We start from the raw sequence: 20419 nt of genomic DNA on the forward strand, positions 1-20419 counted from the left end.
ATCCCATTGACGGCAACTACAGTTAAACTCATGTCGGAATATCCCCTAGAATGGTGTGACACTCCTGTTAAATACCTAGGGATTTGGATCAGCCGGGATGTGGAGGAAATCATGGCCCTGAATTATATGGCCGGGTGATAAAATCTCTGGAGGAGAGGGTGGATCAATGGTCCATGGTGGGCAGCATTAGTCTCATTAAAATGGTAGTACTCCCCAAGTTTCTCAACCATTTTGTGAATATTCCAATTAGACTGAAAAGTTGCTCTTTTTGCACACTCCCTATCAATCAAACTTGCATGGGCAGGAAGGAAGCCGAGGGTTGCATGGGGTGCCCATATCCTGCCGTACCACAAAGGTGGATTTGCCGTCTCCAGTATGGAATTGCACTATGTGTGCAGAAGCACAACATACACACTTTTGGTTTAACCCACCCACATATATGACTCACTTGCTGTGCAAAAAGACATCTGTTCCCTACATCCTTACAGATTGCATAGTGGGAGAAGAGGCCTGTCAGGCATGTACATGTGCAGCATGGGGCGAGATGGGAAAAAAAGCCAATGCTGAACCACTATATACCCCTCTTGCCCCACTAACCAGGCACCCCTTGATCCCTGCCACGTCGGCAAAGGAGGCACAAGCACAGCTGTAGAAGCTTAAGCGCATGACATGGCCTGTATTTCCAGGGCACATTTCTTACTCTAGAGGGCGTACAATAGCACCCCCATATTACCCCCTTGGCACACTTCTATACTACAGGCTGAAAGCAAACAAGTGATGCCGGACTTCCCTGAGGAACCGAGCCGACTCAGGTCCCTAGAGACAATGGCAGGCGCCACGATCCTCCAAAAACTTATCACAACATTTTACCAAGCGGCACAATCAGATACACTGAGGAGCTTTAGCAGTGCCAATGCTAGTTGGGAGGCAGATAAAGGCCCACTGACAGACAACATATGGGAATACTGCTGTACACAAACGAGAAAACTGCTGCCTAGTAGATGATTACAGTTGATTCTTTTCCATTACCTCTACAGAGTATAGTATACACCAGCAGTGCTGCACTGATGGGGGCTGTAAGATGATTCTAGATGGACCCAATTTTGGATGGAGGGGGCTAAAAAAAATATGTATTTGGCTTGGCCCTGTGCTTGCATTTATAGATTCTGGAGTGAAGTGTTCAGCACACTGTAGGACATAGAGGGGAGCCGGTGGCCTCCAACCACTTTGATGGGCCTCTTGGGGCAGGTACAGATGATCCGGAATTCCATGCGCAAATTAGTATTTTTGGCCCTACTGTTGGCCAAGAGACTGGTGGCACAGAAATGGGGAGAAGGCGACAGCCGAAGGAAAAGCCGTGGTTAACGGACATGGTCTATTGCAACAAACAACTATACATACTATGAGCTCCTCCCTGAGGCAACCCGTCTCAGGGACTTTTGGGCCCCGTTCCGCTGTTACCTGCTGCAGACGGACTGAGCAGAAGAGACCTGAAGTTGACTGGCTAAGTGGTCGGATATAAGTATACAGAGGAAAGAACCAGAAAAAAAGACACTGAGTTTATCAATTGTGGAAAGGTATGTGTTGGTGGGATTAATATATACTATCATGGAACTTAATGCATATACTTCAGGCCTTGAAAAATCCACTCGCAACGGCAAGTGAGATTTTATCAGGTCGAGCTGTTTTTAGCACTTACTTGTCGGTGCTGGCGAGTTTACTTAAGCTGGAAGTAACAGGTGGTCTATTCATTCAAAAAGTAAATGAGCAATAAAGATGCTTTTAAATCTTGTTTTTGTCTTGACACATTTGCTGTCTGTTCAAGGACAGAGGTCAAATGTCCGTTTGTCTTTTTACTAATTGTTGCTAATCTGTTCCTGGAAAATGGTGTTTTCTTTTTTTTCTCTTATTATAGTTAGTAATTTTTGTCAAGTGAGTTATCTGACAATAATTGTGAAACAAGACTGCAAAATATCAGTTTTTTTTCTAACACAACATTTAAACAGCTTGTAAATGAATAGTACAGGTATTTCAAAATATATCAGGAATTATGAAAGAACTTTTTTTGTAATTACGAAGTGTGAAGCAAACAAAGATTTACATAGGAGCAAAACAAATCAGAACACTTTCATTGGTGATGTGCAAATGACAAATATTTGCAGAAACTCGATTTCCAAACATTGTACACAATATAGTTTTAAAACCAAATGTCAGTGGGAGATTCTGTCGGAATTTCAATGCAAAATCTGCTCATTGCAAATTCCAGTGTGCTGCTACTTTATGCTTTAGTTATGTATTTATTAAATGTGACCGTTTTTAAACATGATTTGAGAAACATTCCTGCCCCGCACTGAAGACAAAGCAGTTAATGAACAGAGACAAGTCAGCGGTCATGTGTATACTATATGTGGCTAAATTTGTAGCATAAAAGAGAAGAGCAAACGTTTAGTCTATTAAATAAAACAAAAGAGTTTTCTGAACAGCAGACATGCTGAACCCGCATATTTGAAGGTGCTCTCATATGTGACAAAGAAGAAAATTGGGTCTTAGTGAATTAAAATACTTGCCCAGGATCAGAAATCTGAAACCAGTTTATGGGTAAAGAGCATTATAATTAGGTCAAGTAGATTATTTGAGGTCACTAGACCTGCAGGTCTGCTTTCGGACAAGTTGATCTGTATGTTTTGTTTAAGACGTACTAAAGAAAAAGCCGGAAAAAAAAAGAAAAAAAAACATATTTGGCACAGGGGGAAGCGCAGCTGAGGGGGTGATTACCCACCAAATCCCACTGCGATCTCTGTACCACTTTCATTTTCTCGGCCTCTCCACTTCCTCCTCTCCCTCCTTTTGTTTTTGCTGAACACTAATTTACTTTCCCTTTTTCACCCATGTTTACACTTTCTACATGTTTTCCTCCCCATGCTTCGCTTCTTCTTTTTTTATGGGGTCCCCATTCTGTACTACCATTCTTCATTCTCTTTACCCTTTCTCCAACCTACCTACCTCTTCCTTTATCTTCTTTCCTCTTTTTTTCAACTTTAATTTACAACTATGTTCCCTAACTGGGATTTGATAAGGGTTCTTCGCGGTTTTTTTCCCTGACACTTTATTTTTTCTCCCGTAACGTAAAATTATCTTAACTGTTCTTAGCATGTAGTGGAACCAATTATTTTTCATCAAAATATATTTCTATTAATTTGTTACACCACTAATTGAGGTGTTTATTGATTGGTTTCTCAGAACTGAATTTATATTACACAATTTTTCTATCAATTTACAACATTTCGTGTAAGGATATTTAAGCCTCCTGGCCAAAATAGTTTATACTAGTTCAGGTTAATAATCTTTTGAGGAGTTGCCTTTCATATTAATTATATAATTTTTTTTCTGAATTCAAGAATAAGCATAATTTAACTATTCCAATTAGATGAAGTATCAGCAGATTGCTTTCACGTTCAGTAAGGTCTGCAATTCATTACAAATGGCCCAGTAATCCTCCTGGTAACTTTGGTCTCCCAGAGTTACTGGTCCATGGGTACCAGTAGCTCCAGAGGACTAGACTTCATGGAGGAATACAAGTGAGGCCTAAAGAATCCCCAAAGAAATAAGAATTTACCAGGGATTCAAAATTACAGGACAGATTTCTCAATTTTTCATTTTTTTTCACATGGGAATTTCAGCTGCTGTCGCCAGCCAAAATCTTAATGCAGATATGAACAGATCCACAGTGTTCCTACGGATCTTATAAATTCAACGGGGCTAGTAACACCTACTACCGGCCCCGTCGGAATGAAGAGGCTACTCATAATAAAAGACTTAGTAATGCAAAGTTTTCTAGACAGGTGCCTTGCTACCAAACTGATTAGGAAGATTCTTAGAAGGAAATCAGCTTATTGAACTGTAAGAATGGTTTTGCAGCTTGAAGCTCATCTCGATTCACATGCTGTGCATTATTCAGCTATCTAGTGGTTGGCTTTGGAATTGTTTATTTACGAACTGTTTCTTCCCCATGATTGTTGTTGACTAGGGGTGGGAGGTAAACTCTGCGGTCGGGGCAGGTTGCTACTGCTCGCGTTGACAAAGCTGCCACTCATGGTGAGAAAGGAGCTGCTCAAGTAGAAAATCTACTTGAGCGGTAGAAAGAAGCAGTGCCCTCTGATTTTACAGCGTGGGACGAGCTCCCTGCGCTACAAATCAGTGCAAGCAGCGGGACGTGCCACAACTCTGCCACTCGCGGAACTCGGCGGAGTCTCGCAAAGTTTTGGGGGAACTCAGCGGAGTAAAACTCACAGGCAGAGGCAGCATGACAACTGTAATCCCGCAATGCCCTCTAATATGACGAGTTTTAAAATTATTTTATTACATTTTTAACCCGTCACCGCCTTCACTTGGGAGTTGGGAGGGCTCCGTACGAATCAGAAGTGCTTCAAGCTCGAAAAACATTTCTACAACTGGTTTCTTTTGTAGTATGAATGCTCTTCTGGATTCACCTGCTGGACATCGATTTAGTGGGTCATTCTGACCCTGCCTATGTCGTTACTTACGGAAAGACTGAAGAGCCCAATAATGCACGGCATGTGAACCGAGAACAGCTTTCACGCCGGAAATCTTCTGTTTCCCTCATCTTGCAGAGTGTGTTCAGGCACTGCTGGTGGGGAGTCTTGCTTTAGCGCAGAGGTATTCAAACTGGGTGGTGGGCCCCTAGGGGGGCTTCAAGTGATCCAGGGGAGGCGCCAGGCTTTGGTCAAAAGAAGCATTATGCTAATAAGAGTGCTTTGCTTTTAGTGGAAAACAATGAGCAGCAGTAAGCCGCTCTGTAATGGAATATCACGAACATCTTTCGTCCTTCATATCCTAGCTGGGAGAAGGCGTCAAAACTCCCACCCCCATTTCCAATAATCACACTGCGGATACTTTTACACGTTACTATGGTTAAATAAGGCTAGACATATGTAAACATTGGCAGTTTAATAGAACAATGGTGAGAAATTTTGAAGGGGGCGATGATTTTTTTTTCCACTGGCGGAGGCACGGCATTAAAAAGTTTGACGACCACTGACCTAGTTCCTCCTGAAACTATCTCCACATTCCCAGTTATGGAAGACAAGCCAAGATCTCGAGGCTGGAGAAGCAATAGCGGAAGCAACCAAGTGACTGGAGTTCTGGGAAGGGTGGAAACGATGGCTTAAGACAAAAATAGAAGCGCCCTGGCTTCTATAACAGCTGGTACCCTGGTATACTGGGCAGCCCTATTGCATATTGAATGGCACATTGTTAGCAGCATACATATACTGAGAGGCACCTAGAGATATCGTGAGGCGCCACAAGCTTACGGAGAGGCTGCACATGCACACCGAGCCGCACCACATGCACAGTGAGTGGCGCCTGTGTAAAAATATCAGTGAGGTATACCAGAGGCTGGATGGTGCCGCAGACATAGTCGAAGGCATACTCCGCGGTACGCGTGCCGCAGGCTCACTGTGCAGCATTCTGATGCATTCAGAAACCCCTGGGCACATTGAGCCGCACCCCTGGATGCAATACGAACATTGGACGCTCCCAGCACACACTGGCAGCACTCTGCTGCTATTTTGTTCCCAGAGACAGGATGTTGTACTGGATATTTAAGGAAAGGAAGGAATGTGTGGCTTTATATCTCTTGGCACAGAATTGAAAAGGGATTGACATTGATTCCACTGGCCTGCACCGTTTCTGCTGTGGTATAAACATTTGACTGTCATGTATACAAAATGTCACATGCTTACAACTAATGGGAAGTACGGGTGTCGATTTACACCTTCACCTAATCATAGATTTATGTTTTTTTTCAAATTCACAAATATTCCCAAAAGTACGCTGGAAAATTGCACCCGGTGCAGGGTTCCAGGCATAGATCCCAAAACGGTACGCCTTCTATTCCCTCTGTGCAGAGCTCTCCATAGCGGAGAAGTCCACCGATGGGAATGGAGCACGCCACTCTGTGCAAGCGATGCCTTTTCTTTTCTCGGAGGGAAACGTTTCTCTCTGCGTGAAAAGCCTTTCCTTAAACCCCTCCCTCCCCACCAAATGTAGGGGTGATCTGCTCTCCATCCTACACTGGAAAGGGAGGTAAGCCAGACCTACACTGAAGTAAATCTCTAACCATTTCCAGGGTAGAAAGTAGTCGGCAGGGACAGAACAGTAGCTAATCGATGACAGAGTGGAAAAGAGATGAGTTTCAAGCAGTTTGGGGAAGTAAGGATTGGGAGGGAGTGACTGCCATGTTTGACTGTGTACCACCAATGTGCATTTTCTTAAAAGTAGGAAAGTGTACAAATAGGCATTACAAGACCTGGAAAAGAGTGATGGCCTGACAGTGGCCTTTCAATAAAGACTAGAACCATGATAAGGCTGTTATAAAAATACTTACAGTGGCCAGTCGGTTGCATGCTGTACTGTGGGATACCATGTTGAGGGCTGCCGAGCTGACCAAGCGAATGAGGACAGAGCAAATGAATGTTGTTGAATGCAGAAGCTAGAATGGTTTTTGCACTAAACCTAGGTGGAATCCGGATTAGAGAAGACGTCCTTGGTAGGGTTACTGGCATTTTCAATCCAAGAGTAACAGAACGCCAGTCTAAGGAGTTTCTTGTATTGACGTAGTTCCATTGGTAGTTGTCTGTCTGTCTAACCCTCCGAATTCTTTCACGGCGTTTGTACTCGCTTTGGTAGCTGCTAGCCTGTATGCGCCTCATGGCGAGGAGTTGCTGATTTCCAAGGGATAGGAGCATCCAGTGCTATATTAATACAGAGGTTAACAAAATTGGCACGCTTGTTAGCGTCCATATTGAAATTGCCTACCACCGTACAAGTCAGAGGCCACCGAAGTCATCTGCGGCGTCCCTCAAGGATCCTCGCTGAGCCCCACCTTCTTCAACGTCTACATGAGCCCCCTCGCGGCCATCGCACGCCAACACAACCTGAACATAATCTCCTACGCCGACGACACCCAACTGATCCTCTCCCTGACCAACGACCCCGCCGCCGCCAGAGCCAACCTGCACGAAGGGATGAAAGAGGTAGCCGAGTGGATGACGACCAGCCGCTTGAAATTGAACTCAGACAAGACGGAGGTCCTCATCCTGGGCTCTTCCCCCTCCGCCTGGGACGACTCCTGGTGGCCTCCAGCCCTGGGCACCGCACCCAAACCGACAGACCACGCACGCAACCTGGGCTTCATCCTGGACTCCTCCCTCTCCATGACCAGGCAAGTCAACAACGTCTCCTCGGCATGCTTCAACATCCTACGCATGCTACGAAAGATCTTCTGGTGGATCCCCACCGAGACCAGGAAGACCGTCACACAGGCCCTCGTCACCAGTCGACTGGACTACGGCAACGCCCTCTACGCCGGTACCACCGCCAAGCTGCAGAAGAGACTCCAGCGGATCCAGAACGCCTCAGCCAGACTCATCCTCGACATCCCACGAACCAGCCACATCTCCGGACATCTGAGAGACCTGCATTGGCTCCCCGTCAACAAAAGAATCACCTTCCGCCTCCTCACCCACGCACACAAAGCCCTACACGACCAAGGCCCGAGCTACCTCAACAACCGAATCAACTTCTACGCTCCCAAACGCCACCTCCGATCAGCCAACCACGCCCTCGCCGCCGTCCCCCGCATCCGAAGAGCGACGACAGGAGGAAGGTCCTTCTCCTACCTGGCCGCCAAGACCTGGAACTCCCTCCCGTCCGACCTGCGCCTGACCCAAGACCACCTCTCCTTCAGGAAGAAGCTGAAGACCTGGCTGTTCGAGCAGTAACGGCACCCCCCTTCCCCCAGCGCCTTGAGACCCTACGGGTAAGTAGTGCGCTCTATAAATGTCTTTGATTGATTGATTGATTAGAATTGAGAATGGAAGTGAAATGGTGAGTGTGGACCACAGCCTCTTGAACTGAGCCTGGCAGATAGCATGTTTGGTGAACTCATACCTGGGAGGATGGATGTCAAAGAATGTCAACCTGCTATTGGATCGGATTAACTTAAGCGCAGACGTTAACCACACCAAAGGGCGGGGAGGGGGGGACGGAAGGCTGGGGATAGCAAATTAAGATATATAGTGTGTCCACCACAGCGTGTGAGGGCTACAGAAAGTTGAGCAAGCAAAACTGCTGCACAAGCTTTCATGAGGGGGTGTGCATCAGATTTAGCAGAGATCCATGATATTCACACTGAGGTCTCCACGAAGGATCAGATCTAAGGGACGAGATCGAGTTGAAAAAAGGGAGTTGTAAGTTGAGTTGCTTGAGTGGTTGAAGCCAACAGATTAAGAGAGATTTAATGTTGCAGCTAGGAGTTATGGTAATGTTAATGATAACTCCATTAGTTGCGGGAGAAATGGAAATCGTGGAGACAGAGTGGGTTTGCTGATGACCACCACGTGCCCCCAGGCAGAGCGATAGGGTTGAAGCGAGTGATGCAGTAGCCAACTCTGGAGGTTACAGAGGTCTGGAGCACAGTGTGTTGCTTTAGCCATGTTTTTATGATGAACATTTGGTTGAGATCATGATCTCGATAGGTCAAGTAAACTGATGGAGTGCTTAGCTCGGGAGCAAGAGTTCAATAAAGCACATAAAAGAGCAGGCACGTCTCTTATCATGTAGAGGAGACTTGTGAGAGGTGGGGTATATTGCCAAGGGAGTAATACAACTGCAAAAAAGCTTGCGAATTGGAGATAACTCAGTAAGACATTGGGAACTAGTGTACTCGGAGCGCAGTAGTGGAGAGCAACAATGCGATTTCTACTTACCAGAGGTTGTAGGGGCCAGACCGCCAGCATTTCTGGCCCTGTACCAATATGGTACGCAGACGGGGTTCACTTAGCTGTGCCAGAGGTGCACAGTCCTGCATATATATATCTACTGCACATCTACGCTGCAACAGGCAAGCTACAGCTCTTCATAGAGGGAGGATGTAGGGAGTGGGGCTTATAGGAGGAGCAAGTTGGTTTGACAACATCATGCTAGCAAGGGGACACGAAGAGCCCCTGATATTAGAATGAAGGGCAACAGAAAGAAGAAAAGTGTATTGTGAGCAGCTACGTGGAAATAAATAGTTATTAACAAATAGTAAAAACCAATAAAGCAAAGAAACGAATGAAGAAAAGATGTAACTAAAATAGCCAGCAAAACAAACAAAGGGATAAGAGGGGGAGAAGTAAAAGTTTAAAACTCAGCACAGTAATGATCCAGGACAGGGGCCTCATGCTACTGAACAGAGGCAATACGGCGGCTCTCATGCTGCTGGACCACTCCGCAGCATGCTACATGATTTCGCTTCCTATCCTCACACGATACCTACATGGGAGTGGAATCCAAGGATCTGCTCTCAGCTGCATCTGATCCTTCATTACTGGCAGGACTCATGCAGTCTGCCCGGCCCTATAGTCTTCAGATGCCCGCAACCCCACCTGTGGAGTGTCTGACTCTCTTCAACGCTTATATGATCCAGCTAGCCACAGTTATCCACTCCCCTACACTGACGATAAACAACTCATACTTTCCTTCTCAAACAAGACTCTGGCACACAGAACAAGTTCACCACCTGTATTACCGAAATCTCTGGCTGGATGAAGGCCCACTGTCTAAAGCTGAATTCTGACCAGGCAGAAGTCGTAATCTTCAGCAAGAACACCATCACATGGGATCCACCCTCCGCGCTTTGCCAAGACCCTCAGAGACAGCATATTGGACATGACCATACAGGTCAACACCGTCTTGGCATCTTGCTTCTACACCTTAAGGATGCTAAGGAAAATCTTCAAATGGCTCCAAGGGCAACACCTGCAAAACTGTCACTTATGTCTTTGCCACTAGGAAGCTGGACAACAGGAACACCCTCTACCTCAGAATCAGCAAGCACCTCACCAAAAGATTGTAACCCATTCAGAACTCGGCAGACAGAACCACCCTCAACCTCTCACGCAGCACTCCCATCATAGCACACCTCGAGGAGCTTCACTGACTTCTGAAACACAAGCATGCAGAGTTTAAACTCCTCACTCACACCTTCAAAGCACTACACAGCATGGGCCCGGGCTACCTTAACAATTGCATCTCCTTTCACAAATCTACCAGACGCCTCTGCTCGGTGGACGCCTAATTGCACACATCTCACACGTACACAGAACCAAATCTGAAGGGCGGGCATTCTACATCACTTGGAAAGCATGAAACAAACTCCCACCACACGCCAGAGCCTCCTCCTCACTTCTTGCATTCTACAAAAACGCTGAAGACATGGCTTTTCGAATAGCGCCCCTGCTAGAACCACCTGCTCAGAATACCCTCCTGTGTGATTGTGTGCTCTACAAATAAACATAACGTAATGCATAAAGACACCAATCCTGTGTGATTGTGTGCTCTACAAATAAACATAACGTAATGCATAAAGACACCAATCCTGTGTGCTTGTGTGCTCTACAAATAAACATAACGTAATGCATAAAGACACCAATCCTGTGTGATTGTGTGCTCTACAAATAAAATAACGTAATGCATAAAGACACCAATCCTGTGTGATTGTGTGCTCTACAAATAAACATAACATAATGCATAAAGACACCAATCCTGTGTGATTGTGTGCTCTACAAATAAACATAACGTAATGCATAAAGACACCAATCCTGTGTGATTGTGTGCTCTACAAATAAAATAACGTAATGCATAAAGACACCAATCCTGTGTGATTGTGTGCTCTACAAATAAACATAACATAATGCATAAAGACACCAATCCTGTGTGATTGTGTGCTCTACAAATAAACATAACGTAATGCATAAAGACACCAATCCTGTGTGATTGTGTGCTCTACAAATAAAATAACGTAATGCATAAAGACACCAATCCTGTGTGATTGTGTGCTCTACAAATAAACATAACATAATGCATAAAGACACCAATCCTGTGTGATTGTGTGCTCTACAAATAAACATAACGTAATGCATACAGACACCAAGACTTTTGCTTGTCTTCTGCCTTTCTCACTTCCATGGTCCAGCATCTTATTTGTCATGATTACAAATATTTTTTCTAATGGTATGTAAATGTATCCGATTGGGGAGTTGGAGGTATTTATTCTGTAAAGGAGTTATCATATTAATCTACCACCCAAAACATATGCATTCACAAAGAAATCTAGACGTTTGTTTATAACAGTTTTTTATTTGATCCCTCAAGGTGCCAGTTATTCAGTGTTCCCCCCTTGCTCATGCGTGTGCTCCGCCCCTTGCTCATGCATGTGCTCCGCCCTTTGATCCATGCATGTGCTCCGCCCTTTGATCCATGCATGTGCTCCGCGACTTGCTCCTGCATGTTGGCCACCCAGGGTCCCTGATTGTTACCACTCACCCCTCCACATTGCCAGTTACTTACAGTGCTTGGTTGGTACCAGCCCCTCGTCAGTCAGCAGTTTCTGGACGATGGTGGCCGCGTAATCTGCATACTGTGGTGCGGAACACTTCCGCTTCCTGCCCTTTTCGTCTGTCCACTGGAACTGACTGTAGAAAGAGAGACATGTCCTTCGTTAATGTCAGGAAAGACACCACGGCGTTTGATGTACGTCCATGTGGGTTCAGTTTGAGCACACCCATGAGCCCTGGCATGTTTATGTTAGCCGGCACTTCAGTGTTGTGCTCACAAGATCAAGACTCTTCATGTGTCCTCATGAGCTCTGTAATGCACCTTGAGGAATGCTCTCGATGTGCCATGTGCACCCTGGGACTCAGAAGCGATTCGAAGAACACCCTAAACTGAGCATTCAGATCCCAGAATCCTCTTTATTGCACCTCTGGGACACTCAGAAGTCAACACAAGCCCTTCCACCAGCATTCGCTCGGTTCAGGAGGCTAATCATGGGAATATGATGCTAGCCTGATCTATGTCTAGAGCTGTCCATCAATTCTGATCCTAGCAGATGCTCCACACATGAGGCTGTTGTATCTCCCTGCGGCTATTTCCAAACTTTACTCTTAGTCTATGAGGTGATGGCTCTGTTGACCGTAGCACAGCCTTCCAATATAAGGCTATGCCGGGCACCTATAACCCTATGCTCTCCGCTTATGAGGCATTGGCTCAGCACAGACTCCAGCATGTTCTTCTTTTATGAGACAAAGGGCTCTGAATATTACATACCATTCATTCATGCAGCTGTGGTTCATCTCTGATCCCAGCATGCTCTTGGCCTATGTGGTTCTGTTTAATTCCGGATCCCAGCAGCCTCTCAGTCAGGAACACTGGAATAAAGCGATTCATCTTTTTCTGCACTATTATGGATTTGTCACAAAATCCATCATCTTCTGCATAGTTTGCAGATTTTACCCAAATAGTTTTACTTCTAGCTGAAACGGATCAAAAGTTATTTTTACTGCTGCCACACTTTTCAACCAGCAGCAGGCCCTTTATCATGCCACCTTTCTTTGACTGATTGTTTTATTTAGGTGTTAAAATGATACTAATGAGGTGACAAAATAGTGATCTACTGCCACAAAATGTATTGTAATGTATTGCATTATGCCACATAATTTGCCTTTTCTTGCCACATATTTTAGCTCACCCTGATGCATAATTTGTGATTCCCCTGTTGCACCATTCCAGCGACCTAGCTCTCAGTGTATGAAGCCGTTTCTAAATTAACATTCCATCATGCTCTCCGTTTAGGAGACTTCTGGCTCCCCGCCGACCCCAGAATGGCCTCGGACTGTGAGGCAACGGTTCAGCTCGGCTCCCAGCACAACGCTGTGGCTGGGCTCTAACGCTCTGGGTCGGCTCCAATCCCAGCATGCTCCTGATCTATCCCAGCATGCTCCTGGCCTATGAGGCTACCCTTCCTTTCTTCTCCCAGCATGCTCTTGGTCACTGAGGTTGTGGCTGAGCTATGATCTCAGGCAGCCCCGAGCAGGTGCCTCTGGGGCTAATTATAACCCTGCAGGCCTCGCTTGGCTGCTTGTGTTTACGCAGGTTTCATAGCAACCCTCTGTCAACATGTGCTGCGTGCTTAGAGGCTGTAAACAAGGCGCTCTGGAGCCCCTGTGCGCTGGGGTATGCAGCTCTCCGTGTCTTCGAGCTTCATTAGCTTGTCCAGTTTTTCCGTCTCCCTCAGCAGATTACACTCGGGTTTTAGCTGGGATCTGAACACATCAACACTTACACACCAACTCTTCATTTTTAGGAGGAGAAACTCGACGTTTAGCTTAAAGTGCTGCCATCTTTTAACTTTTTTGTCACTTGTCCCCCTCTGCTGTATCTCATTCCAATGCCAGAAACAGAACCCTTGACAGCTTCCTCCTATGGCTCAAAAAGTCACCCGTGGCTCTTCCTGAATGTTGTGTTCTGGACTATGCCCAGGTTCGGAGGGACACAGGGCAACCCCATTATTTTTGGCGTTCCTGACCGTTTGCATGTGTGCCAGGATGGCTTCTTGCGCCCTGGGTGTTACCCTTTCCCCTCTCTTCGCCCACCAGTCCACACTTCCCCAAGCCCCCACTTTCTGCACTCTCTACTGCTCCCTCCTCGAGGACCCTGCTTTCCCTCTTCACCCCCCTCTTCCATGTAGCCCCACGTCCCCGCCACTGGACATACCAAGGCTCAGCTTTCCCCTTCACAGTGTTGACTTACGTGGTCCAGGCAGTCATGGTGGGGCAGTTGGGCGCCGTGCAGTACTCCGAGATGGCGCCGTACAGCAGGCTCACGTGGTTATAGAAAGCAGAGGCTGCAAGGAAGCAGAGGAGGGGCCTTTATTATCACATCTTCAATTAAGGAAAGAGGCTTTACAATTAGAAACACCAAAGGGTTTTTTAAATCAGATTCATGCTCTGCAGAAACTTTCATCAAATGCAGATACAAGTCTCTTCCACATGGGATTTAAGCAAATTCAGGTACAAGAGGAGCCTTTTCCTCAAATTCAAATACAAGGAACCCTCATCAAATTCGGAATCAGCTGAAGGTTTTTTAATCAAATTCCAGTACAGGAAAAAACAATAATCATGAGTACTGACGTCTTGAAGGATGCCTCTGTGAAAATATGTCTAGAGCACTGACGTCTTGAAGGACCCGTCAGTGAAAATATGTCTAGAGCACTGACGTCTTGAAGGACCCGTCAGTGAAAATTTGTCATCGGTACTGATGAATGTTAGAAGGTGGTTCTGACACTATGGGTCGCCCGGATTTTTCACTTTTTGGGCACCTAACTGTTGAGCTTTTACTGTGGGGAGCCTCATAAATTGGGACTCACCCACAGTGAACTCAAGATGTAAGAGACTGCATGGGGATTTTACTGGTGTTCCCCTGGCTTGACCAGGCCACTGCGCAGCAGCTGGAGTAAGAGACGCCGGGCTGGTTACATGCAGACACATGTGTACATGCTTGTGCACATGAGTATGGGCTGCGCAGGGGAGATTCCTAGTGTGCGCAGTCCAGGAGCAGCTACAAAGTGAATGGTGTAGCAGGACTTAAGCAGTATTGGGTGGTGACATGGAATAGGCTTTATACACTGGAAAGAAAAATGCCTGGGAAAGTCAGTGTGTTTTACTGTGTTTTCACTTCATATTTCCCCTATGGGGATGTGGGGCCCATGGCTAGATTAACTTCCATTAGGCCTACAGATTCCAGATACGCACTTAAGTCCAATGTAGCGAATGTGAAAATAAGTATTCTGCAGAGTCCAAAGTCATATTTGTACTGCTTTTGGGTCATCCAGAACTGTCATATTTCTCTGAGCCAGCCATGACCAGACCCAGGCTGAGGGCTGACCTCAGCTGGATGGATTGATAACCTTTCTTCCACAAGCGAGGGCCTCCTCTCCATGAAGAGATGATGGGTGGGGCTACAGGCTCATCCATCACTAGGTGCCAGGCACCAGGCTGCACCAAGGAGGGAAGGAGTTGGGTTTCAGAGGCCATGTGGCCAGAGACACTGGACAACGCCATTTTGAAGAAACACAGAAGCTGGACAAGAAGGAGGGAGCAGGGGCAGGAAAGTGATGTGTCGCTGTTCGATAGGACCAACAGGGACTTCCTGCCAGCCCCCTACTCAACTTTTAAAAAGTGCTTGCACAGGAAGAGAAGCTCTTTCTGGGGTGTGGTCTGCTGAGGCTGAAGGTGCTGGAGCCTGGCACAATGGGCATTTGGAAGGAGAGACCCCCTGACTGCCCCCAGGACCCTAAAAGCACCAGAAGAAGAGCCCAGGACCGGAGCGCAGGAGCAGTGGCCTCTGCGCAGGGAGAAGAGAGGCCTAGGAGGAGAGCCAGGCGAAAGGCTGGTGCAGGGAGCCAGTGAAGACAGCACCCTGCTGAATCTACCCTCTCAGAGACCGAGAGGGCGGAGGAGAGTGTTTCCAGTGGCTGGGGCTGGTAAAGAGGAGCATGAAGCGCCCCATAATGCCTCGCCGGGCATTTGGAAATCTTCAGTTTTAGTGCTTTGTGGCCCCCAGAGGAGGGGGGGGGGTCACCCTCACTTGTGAAAAGGTGCTGGGGAGAGCTGCTGGAGAAGCGCAGTCTTCCCCCCCCCCCCCAGCACGAAGAAATCTGCAGTTTTGGTGCTTTGTGGCCCCCAGAGGAAGGGGGTCACCCTCACTTGTGAAAAGGTGCGGGGGGAGCTGCTGGAGAAGCGCAGTCTTCCCCCCCAGCACGAAGAAAAGTCCCACCCTCAGTGTCATAGGGACCTAAAGGAAACTACCCCTTAAGGGCTTAGCTAGCATTTAAACACATTCTAGGCTGGAACTTTTGTTCTACAGCTGAGGGTGTGTGGAGAAGTGCATCATGAAGTGAAGGGCTGAGTTGGGGATGTGTGGAGAAGTGCATCCCCTGGAGGTGAAGTGGTGTAATTGCACCGAAATGCATTTACTAGTGGTTATTTCTTTTTAGGTGGATTGAAAGTCACATGTGTAAAGTGAAGTACCTGTGTAAGGTGATTTTAAGCTAAATGGAGTTATGTTGCTGGACCTTCTTGCTAGGGGGTCTGGCTGTATTTACGTAATCCCATGCTTTTACCTGTGATTCCTTTTAAAGTGAAGAGGCGCACTGCAGGAGAAGTGTAGTTGCCAGGAGTACTTCTTTTGAAGGGACTGTAAGTCACATGTGTAAGGAGATGTCATAAGCCAAGTGGGGTTATGTTGCCAGACAGTCCTGCTAGGGTGTCTGGATGTATATGCGCAATCCTGTGATTTCATCTGTGATGCCTTTAGGGGCTGTAATTGCAATGCATTCAAATGATCAACCAAGGTGATGAGTACTGTCATTCTAAAGTGTGCGTAAACATGGATTCTTGCTGCTGCGCTTAGGTGAAAACCCCAGATGCTCAGTCAGGGTCATGTGTCACCAAGGCAGGTTTACCCCTTTTTAATGCTTGTTGAGGTAATGGGGTGGGTCGCCACTGGGATGGTGCCAGTGCGCAGGGCCCTCGCTCCAGGTTATGTTCAACTAACTGCATTGGGGGCAAGTTGATGTGCATACATGGGAGTGGTGGTACTAGACCCCACCCCCCCCCGCAGGAGGGGTGGAGATGTTATGCAATGTCACAAAGTAATTCCAACAGCTTATGTATATTTGTAAATTGGTGCATAGTATTTAGTAGTGTGTGTGTTTAATAAATGTACTCTTGCTTTTATAAAGCAAAGTACAGACTGGACAATCAATTATTGACTGTTATTTTTGTGCACCTGCAAATGGCGATTACTTGCCCACACCACCTCCCTTGAGTAAGCCTCAGAGTCAGGCGCTACAATTGGGTGTTTGGTTCCCAGTGAAGGACAAATGTAGTCATGTTATTTGTGCAGGCCTCACAGATGGTGCCTCGTTTTCCAACAATGAAAATATGGGAGGGTTCTTTTGTAGACCCTTTTATAGATACACTGTTAAGTTTATAGGCATCTAGAGAACTGCTGCCCCCAGGGGCAGCCACTGCGAAGCTGGGAATCTCATCGGGTGGATCACCCCACACTCTCTATAAGGCTGAGGTGAAACTCGCAAGAGTAGAGCCCCACAAATGCCCCTCCTTCCACCAACACCAAACCTAATAACAATTTAGAACTATTTGAAAAATTAAAGACACTCACACCAATAGGTTCTGGTTTAGAGTTCAGTGGACGGGTTACTCTGACAAAAGGGTAATGGATATCCCGTTCGCCATATTACAAGAGCCACTGAATATAATACAGCGGGAGGGATATCAGTCATCTTTGTGATGGAGTATCCGCCGAACTCTAAGCCAGGCCCAAAATCTTAAATGCCTTGAGACAATTGCATGACTGTTCCTTCCTAGGATGAGAACAGGTCTTTTGATTGCAGGCTGCCATTTGGAAAATACAAATGTTCTGCTTTTTTTAACATCCACCACACCAGTCCGCAACTCCTTAGCACCCAGTCCAGCATTCAATTTACCCTTGCATTGTAACTTACCACCACTCACACTCTCAGCATCCCCATCAACTCCACCCCCTAATTTAGGGTGAGGAAAATCTCTTTTCCCCTTTACATATTCAACCACTTTCTTTTCATGCATACCATCCCCAGCATTCATCTATCCAGCAAAGCCTGTATCACATCTTGATGCTGTGCAGCGTGACTCAAGTAAAACAAGAAAAGCTTTTATGCAGCTTTTTGTGTCATTTTGTAGACACGCGCACTATGCAGGTGCATGCCTACAAAATGATGCAGCTGCATATTTTTTTTTGTTAAAAATCCGAGACAGATCAGCAACTGAAAACAAAACAAGACATGCAATAAAGCAGTTTTTATTTTTGTTTTTCAAGCGGGTAGGAACAGTAGAAGCAATGAGGGGGGCAAAGCAGCGAGGCTGTTGGAAGTAGCTCTGGGCTAGCAACAAGGCGAAGGGCGGAGACATGGAAGCAACAAGAAGTGGGGGGATAGACACAGAAGCAACACTTGGGAGGGCAGGGGAATATGGAAAAAAACAGAGGGTGGGGGTGGCTGCAACATGGAGTATGACAAGGGAGGACGCAACAGGGTTGGGGCGGGAGAAGCACAGGGGACAGCCAGTAACACAAGTGGGGGAAGAAGAACACTATGGAGATGGCTTGAAAACACATGCATTCTCTGTAAGTGCTTACACAAAAAGGAAAAAGCAGTACCCTAAAATCAAGTACAGGCACCAGGCAAACAACAGACATGGTAAAGAGACATGGTAAAGAGGCAATGCTCCATGGGAGGGGCAAATACAAGGTTGAGAAGCTGGGACACGAATAAGAAGCAGGCAAATGAAAGTGACAAGGAAAGTCAAACAGTGGTATTCAGTGGGTAGAGTCCAAGCCCGTCTACGTCCTTGGTAAGCCACCATTGCCTTGCAACAAACATTGCATGCACTGTCTAGTAAGCTCGAACTAAAAAGAAATGTGCCTGCCTCGAATGGTTAGTAACAGTGCTTAATTTGAGCCGCTGGTTTTCGGTGCGATCACTAGCCCTTAATTGGCAGCAACGGCACTTATGACATTCTGCCACATGGTGGGCTGTTTGTCTGATTTAGAGTAAGCACAACAACAATTATTTACTAATTCGCTATACGCAAAAAATGAATATTACCTGCAACCCATGCTAATCTTGTAGCTATGGGGGCCTGGAATAATCTGGATTGTCACACTTGTAGGAGTGAGATGGTTAGTAGCTGGTTTGGTACTGGCAGTGGTAGCACGAGCAGGGGCAATGGGTGGTGTAGACTGCAGTGGCCTCCTGATGAGGGCCCTGGCACTTATTTTTTTTTTTACAAATTAAGCACTGGTTAGTAAATAGTGTGCATTGTAGTGTTGTGAGAAATCTTCCAGATATTTAAGAAACAAAATACAATTGTTGGCTAACTTGAAATGCGTCAATGCTAGATCCAGGAGCGCTTACACAAATGAACTACAGTGCCTCTTTCAGGAGGAAGGATTTGAGGCGATTTGTATCATTCAACAGCGGTTCTGCAAGGACATTGTTTGCATGTTGCCATCCATGAACATTATACCATATTTAATGTGGAGAGAGCCATAGGAAAGATGGAAGAGCGGCATTAAACAGACATCTACACTTAATCCAAGTTTGAGTAATAAGAATCTTGAAACAAAATCTTTAGAACATTTGTTGGTGAAGCCAATTACCATCCCCACTAGATCCCAACCTTGATAGTGAACTGCTTCAGGACTTAGGGGTTCATCAGATATCGTGCCCACCTGCACATAATAAGGGTCACATTTTAGAAACGTCGTCTCCTGATGCTGATACAAGAAGTCGATGCCAGTAACAATAAGGTCATTAACAACTGAAAGGCAATTACAAACACTGACATAAACAGGAACTGTTTCTCAAAAGCACGGATGGAGGGGGAAAGAAGCGCTAAAACAATGGGGAATAGTGTCAGAAAGATTAGACTGATGAATACCTCATAGTTGTAAAAAAAAAAAGAAAATACAAATGCAAAATTAATTTAAAACAAGAGATGCTAAATCACTGGATCCACGGACCCCCAACGAACCCAGCCTTTCACTTAGAAAACATATCAGACGGGCCAAGAAGGCTATATGGGAGCTCTCTATGGCAAAGTTCGCAATAACCGATACTTAGGTCCCATGTCGCATACTGTGGTAATTTGGCATAAGGCCAACAGACGCCTGGGTTGGGCGGACAAATTCACCAAAGCCACGCCGCTGTGTTCCTTGCAACGGCTAGGGTCGTTCTGCTTCCATAAAGGATTTGATAGGTGGGATACTATTGGAATCACTAATCTGGGGGACCTAGTTGCTAAAGGGAAGATCCTCACATTCAAAGAACTGCAAACCAAGTACTCGCTGGCACAAGGGGAGATCTTCCAATACCTACAAATCAGACACACAATTCTCACCAGTATTCCCGACCTTTCTTCCCTACCAGATACCTCCCCTTTAGAGGACTGCATACTTACTGAACCACTTCTGACGAAAGCCATTTCTAGCACCTATCGCAAACTCCGCAATAATCTACCCGACACTTTTCAAGCTTTGAGAAACCGCTGGCAAACAGACATAGGGGAATTGGATGATGAAGACTGGCAAACCGCCCTAATGTCCCCCAGAGAAACAGCCATGAACCACGCTTCCGTCTTATACACCTAAAAATACTCCATAAACATACCTCTCTGGCATACTCCTAGCTAAAATTGGGAACAGGAGTGATGCGTTATGCCTGAGGGGATGTGGACAGGATGGTTCCTTTTATCACATTCTCTGGGAGTGTCCTCACATATGTCCGTTTTGGGCTAGTGCCACCACAAAGATGAAAGACGCGTTGGGCAAACACATTCAACTGTCACCAAGAATGGGGCTCCTAAACATATGGGAACCTACCGATCTAACGGAAGTCGAGCAGCAATGGGTGGCGTTGGGGTACTTATTGGTTAAACGTGCAGTAGCAATG

At 46.2% G+C, this 20419-nt stretch overlaps 1 protein-coding gene across 3 annotated transcripts in view; it reads right to left on the reverse strand.

Moving 5' to 3' along the window:
* LOC146809399 (MOB kinase activator 2-like) overlaps window positions 1–20419 on the reverse strand; it is a 100244-nt gene that overhangs the window by 3827 nt on the left and 75998 nt on the right. For all 3 annotated transcript variants that reach the window (XM_085616240.1, XM_085616241.1, XM_085616239.1), the window contains exons 4-5: window positions 13657–13750; window positions 11416–11540 (exon numbers count right to left, since the gene is read on the reverse strand). In XM_085616240.1, coding sequence (XP_085472366.1) covers window positions 11416–11540; window positions 13657–13750 — 219 coding nt within the window. The remainder of the gene's footprint in view (window positions 1–11415; window positions 11541–13656; window positions 13751–20419) is intronic.

The sequence above is a fragment of the Triturus cristatus genome, chromosome 7 (genome assembly GCF_964204655.1).
Source record: "Triturus cristatus chromosome 7, aTriCri1.1, whole genome shotgun sequence".
Lineage (NCBI taxonomy): Eukaryota > Metazoa > Chordata > Amphibia > Caudata > Salamandridae > Triturus > Triturus cristatus.